A 12,730-nucleotide genomic window follows, 5' to 3' on the forward strand; every position below is an offset into this window, starting at 1 on the left:
CTCTCTCTCTCTCTCTCTCTCTCTCTCTCTCTCTCTCTCTCTCTCTCTCTCTCTAGGAGGTGGTGGTGTGTGGCCACTCTCTGGAGGTTAACGTCACCAGCAGTCTGGATTTCTACCTCAGTATTGCACAGGTGCAGTTCCTTCAGCAGCTTCTAAGAGAGAACCTGGTGGGCATGGATACGTCAGAAAAAAGTGCAGAGGTAAATGTCACAACAAATGTTAAAATTGTGTTAGAGAACAAGACACCCAAAACTGTTACATTCCATTAAAAGGTACTTTAAGATGCTTGTGAGCAATTCGTTCTCATATATTTGACTGTTTTTGAAATGGGGGTACGTGTACGCCTAGGGGTATGTAATGGCATTACAGGGGGTACTTGAGAGAGAGAGAGAGTGGAAAATTAACAAATTAAAGCATTCAAATATATGAACTGAAAATCATTGCAAAGGTCAGTTTTGGTCCCCTACCACGTGGGAGTGACAGGAAATGGTGAAAACTATAGAAATAATCTGTTCAGGAGGCACTAAATACTGTTTCATCATTCCACTTATTTACAAAGAGAGATTCCATTATTATGCTCTATAGTGGGTTGTATAGTATTCTGAGCAAAACGTTGTAGGGTAACCTCCACAAAAGAACCTTTACTTTATCAAAAATCACAAAATAATTCATAATCATTTACCTCTTCTCACATTGTAAAACATCTTGATTATGTAACAACTCTAGTTTAATGCTGCTGTACCAAGACGAGATGTTAAAAATAACTAATAATAATTTATCATGGTTATCAATCAATACTGTGTGATAAATTATCTATAAAACAAGGAATTTCTGTCTGTGTGCACGTGTGTATGTGTGCGTGTCTAGCGAGCGTGCACGCAGCGGGCCGGGCAGAGGCTCTATGTCGGGATTGCAGACTTGAGACTGGGGTACTCAAGGAACGGTGCTTCATGGCCGCCCCATCACATCCTGGGCAGCTTCACTGCTGCGGCTTTATTTTTTGCTCGTTTTGGGTGAACCTCGCGCGCATATATGCGTGTGTAATTCAGAATTTTAATATAAGTTAATTGTTTACAAGATCAGTTTAAAGAGGATTGAACTTTTATTCTGAATTAAAGAGGAATTTAAGCTCCCATGTAAACGTGAGTGTCTCAAAGTGTTTCTTCAGCCATAACTTCATGCTGTTGCGTTGCTTTTTCCCAATTTATACGTTTAAATATATGAAAACACAATAGTATAATAATCACTCTACACATTTCACAACAAACCTAAATGTCCCTGATGTCCCACCTTCAAACACAACCTCACTTGGCCGTCCATGAAAAAGCTACTGAACCTCCCAATTTTCTTTAGCAATACATACTTCCTACCGGCACTGCACTAGTATGAATAAAGATCGATTGATTAGCGAAGTTATTTTGAGATGTAATGGCCTCTTTCAATGGCAAATTAAAAAAATTAAATGCAAGAATCAGCAGAAGAAAATTAATTTCTATTTCTCTCTCTCTCTCTCTCTCTCTCTCTCTCTCTCTCTCTCTCTCTCTCTCTCTCTCTCAATGTTATAAAATAGCTACATTTGTGCAAATCAATAAGATTAAAATAAAATAATTAAATAGGCTTTCACTATATATGTGTAGAACAAAATTTACAACTAAGTTATAAATGTTATAAAAGGGGAAAAGGTTACGTACAGAATTTTACATATATTAATATACACACATGCGTCCAGTTGTACAAGTACAATATATATAATTACATACAGTACCTGTACACAAACACCTACTAATGTACATATGCTCTCTCTCTCCCAGCAAGCTGCAGATGTATGCTAGCCTATATTACAGTGCTGAATATATACTGTACATATTTCCTACGGACACTGCACTAGTAAGTTATGATTAACTGTTTGCTAGCATAAGAATAACGGGACAAATTCCTTTCAGAGCCGAATTTACTGTGACATTGACAGGATTTTTATTCCATTTTTTACCTTAAATGTGCCCTCACTCAGTGAATTCATCAATTTTTTTTTTTATGGACTCTAATGGCTGACAGTTCTGTATCGTAGCTGCCGTTTACTGCGCTCTGCTGAGCTGTGTCTTTCAGGACGCCTCCTATTGTTTACAAGACAGTGAGCTCCAAGGCGCCATTTCCCCAGCCTGACCGCTTAATGAAGTGTTCTAATGGAACACAATATAAAAATATTTACCATGTGTGGTGAGGATTGAAAAGGGTTACAGGGACAAATGTTGAAACACAGTGATTTTACTGTTTTCTCCTCTTGAGACTCTTTAGTGCAGGACGTGTGCGCTGAAGTGTAGTGGCTGTGTCAGATGACTCAGATGCTATAAAGGCTTCTGCAACATTTCTTGGACTTCTCAGGAAAACTAACACTGCAGTTGTCCACCTCAGGCCTGAGAGTTTCCAGAGATAAGACTGCGGACACAACAGTCCAGTATTGATTACCACACGTGTACAGGGACATGTGAAAGATGGGCATGAGAAGTGTGACATGTTCAGTCTTGTTTATTTTGTTCCTCTTTGTTACTTGCACAGTTAGACTTAGGGAGGTGCCTGATGCATCTGGTCTTGATTTGGCTGATCCCTGAGCCCTCACCCCTGACTTGTAATGATTCATAGCTTGATTCTGTTGAGGGCAGCTAACGGCTACAGAGTTCATCCAGGTTCAAAGTAGGATGAGAAATTTCAACATTTTTACTGGGAGGTCCAACATTTTGAAAATAATAAAATCTACAACCCCTAAAAAACCTTTAGTCTTTAATTTTTTTTCTTCCTAAAATGAAAAGTGGTCTTGCCAGCAACACCTACTGCCTCACAGAACCACCTCTCAAGTTCAGTTTTATTAGAATTTGTAAAGAGATTGCATCTGAAGAAACTGTGCTTTTGGGAACGTTGTTGAAAAGGTATTTTAACAGTAGCAGCTAATGGTTATTTAGGTTTTTAGTAGAGCTGCACGAGAATGGGATCTTAAAAAGTTTTCTGCAGACATTCATAACCACTGTTTATTGCAGCCTAGATGACTTGAAATTGAAATGACATACAGGTCAAGAATGAGGTAATAGAATAATCAGGCTGCACTTACCGAGAATTTGAGGTTTTGAGCATGGGAGAATGCCACTGCTGCTTTTTTTATTGTTTGCTTTAAGATGCTGAAAAGTCTTCTTTTGAACCCGTATATATCGTAATAACTCTGGGAACATTATACTATGTTTCCTTCTTGTATGGTGTTTTAATTATTGACATTACAGAGCGCAGCAGTAACATTAACACTGAGGTCAGTGTGTGTGTTTTCACCTCTGTGCAGCTGCATGTAGGTTGCTCTGATAAAATATGGTCTGGCTTTAACTTTTGGAAACTTTTTGTAAAACTATTTGTACCTCCATCTATCTCGGTGTCGTAAGTCTTGGCAGCTGCATCTATCCGGCTTCCTGGCTGTGCAACAGAAGGTCAGTGTGAGTAAGACGTGATTGGGTGTGATGTCGTGCAGATGCAAATTCTTCAAGCTGCAGAGCCCTCTGGTGGTTACCATACCAGCTATGCTCTGTAGTTCTCTGGTCTGACTTTAGGTCAGAGCGTGTGCATCATGCTCTGCCTGTTGCTTACATGTCTTACAGGCCACCAGGAGTGTCGCATGTTTATTAACATTACATTAGAGCAGGGGTCAAAATGTTTCCACAGTAGGGGACAGCGGGCCAAAACTAAACATTCATGTTCCACTGCATGAAATGAAATATGCCATAAGCAAAACTGTGCAAAATAAACATTTAAAGTAGTTTTGAAGTTGAAGAACACTTTTATTTATTGTGTTTCATGGCATAAAATTATGAAACATCTAAATGTCTTCTAAGACATTTAGTGCAATACAAATTCAACAAAAAAATTCTTTAAAACTCGTGAAAAATAATGTAATTGGACCTCAGCTTTATTAATAATAATAATAATAAATGTATACTTTATTCATCATTGTAGTGAAATTCTTCTCTGCATTTTACCCATTTTCCCTGAGGGATAGCAGTGGGCTGCCATTGCAAGCGCAGTGGGGAGCAGTTTGGGATTAAGGGACTTGCTCAGATCCCTCAGTGATGGCCCAGGTGAGATATTACTATGAAATCAGTTTTATATAGCACTTTTCAAAGAAAACTCAGATGCTTCACAGGAAGCTTTAGATTTTTTTCTTATAAATCACTGTACTGTATTACATTCATTTTTATATTTAAAGAAAAAAAACAATGAATAAAAAAAACAATTTCAAATATGGGCAGCGGGCCAAAACTAATCACTTGCTGGCCCCAAAATGGACGGCCATGCATTTGAGGCTCATATCACAGGGTTTACACCTGCCCACTCAGTGACGTAATCCACTCCACCTTCTAATATATCTCTCTCTTTATATATGTATATATATGTATATAGGCATAAAAAGGATGAAAAGGTGATCATATATATCTATATATTGTCCTTTTTTTTGTTTTCATTTCTTTTTTAAAACAGTTCTACATTATGAATAATTCCTTCTTCATGTGTTTGGAAATGTTGGAGCAATGTTCCACAGGAAAAACTATTTCGTGTTTTTAATATTGTCCCAAACTAAAATTTGCTTGCCACTTTCCCTGATATTTTCTGTCCAGTTTTGTCCTGAGCAGATTTCTTCACGTTCCCAGGGACTGCTCACACTACCCTCACAGCTGTGGTTTATTGTCTGGGTTAACTCTGTTATTTTGTCGAGTTCCTCGGCAGTGGTAAGACGAGCCAGGCGCGTGGGCAATGTGTGCAAGCAATGTGAGGTAATTCAGTCATTTCTAGACACTGAGCTGTCCATGCATGCTTCCTGACACTTGATTTTGTTTCCCTCCTTCTAATGGGTTTTTATTCCGTCCTGTGGCGCGTGTGTCGGTTGTCTGTAGTTGCATCTTAAATCATGACTAAAAGCAAGTCGTGCATGAGTTACCAGCAGATGTGTTTCTCTTTGAATTGCTGCATTATTAGGATGTTGAGCGCAACATTTACTGCAGGCTGTCACAGCTTGACCTCATCTCATTTAGTTGATGAGGCTGGGTTCAGATCAGGATGCTCCCATCAACATGATGCTTTGATAAGATGATGAAGCTGTTTCTGTCGCATCTTCTTGCTGTGTCATTGGGTCACCGTCAACATATAGACTAATTCAGTGTACTAGTATAAATAGTTGTAACAGTACCCTCATATATCATCTTTACCAGTCTTGTTTAAAGTACTGAAAAGTCCTTCTTAAAAGTATACTGTATACTTTAAATGTATTTTTTTACAATATGACTTGTAGCAGGCAATCTGTGTACATAAGTTTCTAAAGTACTGGATTTTTATTCTTTTTATCTTGCATTTATCTTAAATCTTACATTTTTTTTCCATTTGAAACAAGGTCCCTTCAGCGTCTCATTGCTGTGACTACTACATTAACAACATTATATGATTTCATTTTAAAAAATGTAAGAAATGTATTGTTGCTTACCCTTTTTTTGTCAATTAAATTAATTAAATCATGATTTAATGATTCAATTCTGAAACCAGAAAACATTGCTAATCACTGCAAACAAAGAAAATAATAATCTCCATCAAATGAACATGATCTAAAAATCATTATTATAAAGAAAAATGTGACGCCTGAGTTTGAAACTGTTGTTGGTGTTGTTGTGCCTTTGAATGGCCTTTTATTGTGATGCAATGTCCTTTTTAAGGTGTTTCACACACCAAACGCGACTGAAGTGACTGAAGTGACTCAATTACATTAAAGGAGACATATCATGCCTTTAAATCCTTCCTTTTTACATATAAATCATACAGTTGTGGTCTATATAAAGTGGAACTGCAATGCTTGGGTCTGAATTCCTCATTATTATAGCTCCACAGGCCCCTTTTCTACCCCTTTTCTGATGTGCTTCTGAGAGCAACTCGTTTAAATGCAAATGAGACGCATCATACCCCGCCTCCTCTCCAGGTTGCAGAGGTGACACTCGGTTCAACTCCACCCTTTTCGGCCATTTTTGTAGGTTGATACGATTATTTAGCGGCGCAGAAAACATTTATTCACACGTTATTTACAAAATGTCAACAACAGAAGACTTGTCCATCCAGCCTTACATGTTCGAGCCAGAGTCGGACCCGGCGGAGCGAGATGAAAATGAAGATGATGAACCTAAAACGAGCACACAGCGCTAACATATGAAGACGGTGCAACTGCTAATGCTAACAAAACAATGACAGGGACGTCTTATCATCACACTTTTTAGCGTTATTTACAGCTTACCGAAGTGCTCTGTTCGTCGTCTCCAAAGATAGAAGGAATTGAACCCTCAATCAGACAAAGTCTTTCGGCAAATCCTTCTTTATATTGGCGGAGGTTGCTGAAGCAGTCATCCTTGAAGTGCTTCGCGCAGACAAAAATGACCTTACCCACAGATGTGGGTACATTTCCGTGAAAAATAAAACTCAACCAGGCACTTTGAAAAGGTTCTGATGCTGGGAGACGGTGTAATGAAGCGTGTGGGTTACTACATCCAACAACCGAACATTTTGACTTATCCTCTCGTAACTTCGGCATCCTTGAGCTTGGACTACAAAATCACAGCGAGAAATAAAAATGGCAGATTGCTCGAAGTGTTGGGCCTGGAGTCGATGTCCTGATTTGGCAGTTCCGCTGCAAATACTGTGACGTTATTGTTCAAAAAACGTAATAGAGAATAGAAAAATAGAAACAGATTGAAAAATATGACCAAAACAGAATATAAAGATATCAACGGAGCACCTGAAGAGACTAATTTGAACTTTTCTGTACTTCTAAACACTCTAAATATACAACAAAATGCATTTAAGGGCTAAAAAAGTGTATTTAGCATGATATGTCCCCTTTAAAATCAATGTAAATGACGTGACCTCAAGTTATCCCCCCTCAAGCGACGAGAGTTGTGTTATTTGAGCGACGAGGTCGAGCTCGACCTCGTCGCTCAAAATTTGAACTTTTTAAGCGACTTCAAGCGACAAATCCCTCGTTCTTCACTGTCTGTAGAGCAGAGGCTGCAGCCCCTCCATGCTCCCTCCCACTTTAGTGCAGACGTCTGCAGCGGAGATCTGTACAACTTCCTCAATTTATTGGGGCAAAATTAAAGCTGTTAACTTCGTGAAAACCACAGTAACTACTGATCATAACACATTCTGAGTGAACTCATCCTTTAATATCTCCGTAAGTTGATCATTTAAACTGTAAAAGCGGAGCAAGAAGGAAAAGAAGTGATCAACCCTCTCTCTCTTTCTCTCTTCCCTGTCACCGGCTCAACACACACACACACACACACACACACACACACTGTTCCCTGGTGATCGCATCACTGGAGCGATGAAGTGACCAAAAAGCACCACTATGTGCAAGCGACACTTCAGAGATTTAAGTGACTGCAGCGTTACAGTCGCGTTCGGTGTGAACGCACCTTTATAATGTTGCCATAATAACAGCTCTGCTCTTTGTAGTTTCATAAAGACAAGTCTGTGCTTCGTGGTTATCATGCTCATAATGATGTCTTGCATTGATTAGTCCGGAACTGCAGGAATCAGTGGATTACTGGAGGGACTGGGTGACACCGTCTTGCTCCTGCTCCTGTTACCTGACTATCCAATGTCCTAATTGACTGTCGAAATATAACGAGGAGTAATTATTAGTGTGGGTGCCTCTAGGAAAAGTAGTAATATAAAATAAAACATTTTCTTATAAGTTTGCATTTTTAAAAAGCTACTAAAGTGACAAAAATATCCTTTACTACAATATTTCACTGATCACCACCATTATCTTCCTGCCTGACTGCATATTGCATTTGGTGAGGCAGTTACAAAGTCTCAAAACCAAAACTACAAATGAAGGTTTATAGAAACAGTAATAAAGATTCTGTTTGCAGACCAAATAGAAGTAATGTCTTAAAGTTATCAACACAAACACCTGCGTGCATGCACATGCGGGCGTCCTGGGTCAGCCGTGTGCTCATACCACACTACGAGAGGAAAATAGCGTCTGGTGCAGGGGAAGTCCCGCTCGGCTTCATTCTCCACCTCATCCTGGGATGATTACACGCATGGGAAACAGAGCTTTAGACTTTCTCCAACACTTTTTTGCACACATGCACACACGGCAATGCCAGTCCAGACACACATGCAGGCTTAGGCAGTACCGTGGTTCATGAGAAGATATCAGGCATCACAGGAAATTTCAAATAAGTTTTTAGTGAATCCACATGGGGAACCTCTGCGTTACCAATTACCAGCCGTTTCTCCTTATGTCCTTACTTTTTAGTTTGCATCCCTTTTGGCTTGAATCCCCATGTTAAGATTCCTCAAAGCTTTGGTCTGCCATGGCAGCAGCACACTATTAATCAAGCTTTGTTAGCTGCGTATTTGTTGTGATGGAATATTCTGTTTTGCCTTTATTTATTGTCATATATGTTTACACATATATGAAATTTGTTTTATGCATTTGACCCATTCCTGAAAAGCAATGGGCAGCGAGCAGTTAGTAGTTAAGGGACTTGCTCAACATCCCACAGTGATGGCCTGGGCAGAACTCGAACTGGCGACCCTCTAATTACAAGCCTGCTTCCTTAACCACTAGGCCACCACTCTCAAGTGGAAGACTCTAATTCAATAATTATGAATACCATTAGAGTCCAAAGATGTGAATTTTGGTACAGATAAGTGGCAACTAATCGTTTTTTAATAATAAGTCAGAAGTTCCCTCATGCTGAAGAGCATGACTGCTAAAACATGAATTTCTGCTGGCATCAGCAAAACATGGTTGAGGACCTTTAAATGTAAAGCTGGGTTTGGAAATTCAGTCAAAGAAAAGTTATCCTCAGTGTAATGGAGACCAAGAATTTTGAAGGTCATGGTATTGACCTTGTCTGAGAGGGTGTATGTTTTATGATGTTATGGTATATGTTTTATTAAGAGACAGAACCATTTCAGTGTATTAACATGATACAGTATGTAACCCCAGTCCAATCAAAATATATACTGGATAATTTGCAGGTAGATATTTCATGCCAATACTGGGGGCTTTAATAGTTAGCAGACACTTGGTTTCACCTGATGTCTTTCCTTTTTTTTTTTTTACTTTCATTACCTAACCTGGAAATGTTTCTATTTTTTATTAACCACAGGAACATTTTGTGCCTTCTTTGACCCAATACAATATATATATATATATATATAGTATTTTCATAGTATTCTGACTTTGTATTCTTAACATTATTACATAAAAACACTATTTATGACCTGTGATGGACTGGCACCCTGTCCAGGATGTACCACTGCCTAACGCCCAATGAGAGCTGGAAATGGGCACCATCAGACCCCCGCAACCCTGAAAAAATGGAACAAGCGGGTCAGAATGGATGGATAGATTGTTGCGTCTTAAAGCAGATGTGCATTCATAAACAGAAGGAAATACCACTGCAGCATTAATTTCATGTAGTCCAAAAAGCCTTGTCAGTCAATTCATACAAAACAGCTAAATGTTTTACCAGAGGCATGGCTACATTACAAGCTGTTTTTTCGTTGTTCATTAATTAAATCTTCTTTTGAGATGAGTGTTTCATATCATCTTGTAGCTGTTAGCCTTGGGAACTGAGGTTTCCAACATAACCTCTGATCTCTCTATGACAGCGAGGTGTCGGAGGAGTTTTATGTGCTGTGATGGCCAAAAGAAGCAGATAAGACATGAGGTAAAAATCGACAGTGCTGAAAAGCAGATAGTGAAGTAAAAATGCACGACTAAAATGAAAAAGCGAAAGAGGTAGACACTGCAATGATCCATGACACAAGACATAGTTTAAGAAAACAACCCAGTCTGTGATGTTTGCTTTGAGTCTGTGCTCAGCCTAAAGTGTCTGTCTCCAAATGAGTGAGCTAAAAGTCCTCAGAGATTAGCTCTTAAGCAGTCATACTGGCTATTAACCCTCTCTCAGGGCCAGATTCCTCTCACCCCGACCCCTACCTATCCTACTCAGCACTGTTTTCGTTCACCCTGTTGCTGCTGAGAGGAATAATAAATAAAACTCCCTGTGCAGCCATCTCTCTTTTTTCACTCTTTTCACTGCCTTATATCTGCAAAGTTATGTGCCTTTCTTTTAACATAACATAAGCACACACATTTTCTTGACCATTGTTCATCTTCCTGCCCTTCTTTTGTTATGAAACCATATCATTTTTCTTTGCTTCAACTACTAATTGACAGCCAGTCAGAACAATTCACCTTCCTCATTCAGCCCCCGCACATTCACCGACCCTGTCCTGCAAGCATGACCGTGGCACATTGCTTCAGGTGGCCCCATGGAAACCTAATCTATTTGAGATCAGTAGCAGCTGAATTTGCTCTCTCCTCAATCGGTTTGGCAAAATTGGCGTGAAAACTCTTGATAAAAATCACAAAGTTAGGAGTTCACTTGGAGCAAGAAAACAAATGGCACCATTGAGAAGAGCTTGGAGGCCCCTCACCATGAATTTGGGAGTCGGGTGACTTCTCAGGTGTACAAGATATTGAGGCGGCCTCTCTTCTAGCCTGTAAGAAAAATGAAGCCCTGGTCCTTAGGGGCCAGTAAAAGCAGGGCACACTGGTCCAACAAGCTGTGACCTATATGTAGACACAACTCTGTAGACTTGGTTGATTAAAAAACTCTGTATTTTTGTCTGAAGAGGTGAAAAGAGGGGAGCGGTTTTTGTACACCTGTGTAAGCAACAATCCACCTAGAATAACAGGTGATGAGAACACTGTGACCTGAAGAGTGCAGCTCAAAGTCTTCAGTGGCTGCTTTTATTCTCTTTCAGCTTTATAATGGCTTTCTGTGTTATTAAGTTTTACTTGTTTACTATTGGGCTGCTTTCATTCAACTAAATATTTACTTCAAAAGTACACAGTTCACATCATTTCAAGCTTTGCGTGGGTTTTCAAGGATGAAGAAACCTCTTTTTTTTAATTTAATTTTGGGTCAAACTGGGGTTAAATAAAGAAGGAAACAAACCAGAGCCTTATTGACTTTTAAGAGATAACTTAAGAATGAGCACTTTGTAAGAATTTTTCTAATATTTTGTAACATGTTACAATACTAAAAGTTACATTAATAAGTGTTTGAAGACCCAACTCAAAAACACAGCAGTTGTTTTGGATCAAAATGTATGAGCTGGATTATACATCTCAAATAAATCCATGAGTCTGTTTATATTTGCATGTTCTGCTTGGGGCACCCATTAGAACACGTTTCTAAACAACTACATTCATTCTTTCCTCTTCATGGTCATTTTCATTGTCCTTGATGCTTTGCTTCTTTTTCCCTGTTTGTTTTAAAGACATGTCCTCTGTGTTCCCTCATAAAGGCCCTCTGTGCTAACTCATGAAGGATACAGGGGGTCTTGCATCATTCTCCTTTAGGACCTAACATAAAGGACATCAGAGCCTTTGTCTAACTTGGCCTTGAGATCACATCCAGAGAGAAATTAAAAGAAGATTACCTCAATCTTTGTCTAATTTCAGCTTTGTAAATAGACAGCGAGCCAGGGTTGTTCTTGTGTTTGAGCTACTCCTTGAGTTCTCTTTGCACTTGTTGCCCTGTACTTGTGTTTGCTGTATCACTTATCTCCCATCTATTTTTAATAATACACATTATAGTGTGGATTATAAAACATGCGTCATTGCTCACAGGACTGCAGGCCAAGCAACCTGAGGCTTATCTGTCCCAATTGCCGCCCATCTCAGTCTTTGGTCTAAATTTAAAAGGGGAAAATGGTGAGAAAGGAGACTGAAGGTTTGGACATAGTGTCCAGTGACACTGGAGCACTGGGCTCTTGCTTTGATTCCAGTGGGGTTTTCTCTGGGAAATGTGGCTTCCTCCCACATGCAAAGATGGGATTGTTAGGGTGATTGTAGGCACTAATTTATTATAGCAGGGAAAGAGTAAGCGGCTGCGTCCGTCTCTAGTGTTGGCCCTGTGACCGATTAGCATCTTGTCTAGGATTTATTTCCCTTATTCACATTATTAGAGAATATGGGCACCAGCAAACCCCTGCAGTCCTGCACAGGTTAAAACTGGCACCAATAAAGAAAGAATAAAAGCCACCTAAATCCCCTTATATACCTCTGGTAGAGGTAAGCTACATGTGTAGGGACAGCTGATAAAAGCATGACTGCCCTTTTGACCACCATTAAACATTCATTTATTTTAATACAAGACAAAGGTAGTTAAGTGTTGTGGCCAAGGACACAACAGAAATAACCCTATTCCCTTATGAAGCAGTGTTCATGATCTAACTGAAAGCATGTCTTGTGCTACCCTGAAGGTGATACAACTTAAAGGGGCAGTATTATGAAAAAATCACTTTATAATGGTTTTGCTACAGTGATATACATCCCTTTAGCTTCATTCATAGGGCCAAAGTTAAAAAGTTCTGTTTCATCCTTCCCTTGTTATTCCACATTTTGTAAAAAGTCAGCTCCAAATGGGTGATTTGGATTTTTCTCACCTTGTGACGTCAAAACACAAAAACTCCTCTTCCTTACAATCCTGGCTCCTCCTACCCTACATAAGAATGTAGGGTACCTCACTGGCAAAACAAACACTGTGGTTTAATATAGAATATACATTATACTTTATTGTCATATATGTAAAGCTACACACATAATGTGTTCTTTGCATTGGGC

General features: G+C 39.3%; 1 protein-coding gene across 3 annotated transcripts in view; it reads left to right on the forward strand.

The window, feature by feature from the left end:
* Positions 1-12,730, forward strand: part of vps13b (vacuolar protein sorting 13 homolog B) — a 399,448-nt gene that overhangs the window by 249,608 nt on the left and 137,110 nt on the right. For all 3 annotated transcript variants that reach the window (XM_028469709.1, XM_028469708.1, XM_028469710.1), the window contains exon 34: positions 57-200. In XM_028469709.1, the coding sequence (XP_028325510.1) occupies positions 57-200 (144 nt within the window). The remainder of the gene's footprint in view (positions 1-56; positions 201-12,730) is intronic.

The sequence above is a fragment of the Gouania willdenowi genome, chromosome 16 (assembly GCF_900634775.1).
Source record: "Gouania willdenowi chromosome 16, fGouWil2.1, whole genome shotgun sequence".
Classification (NCBI taxonomy): Eukaryota; Metazoa; Chordata; class Actinopteri; order Blenniiformes; family Gobiesocidae; genus Gouania; species Gouania willdenowi.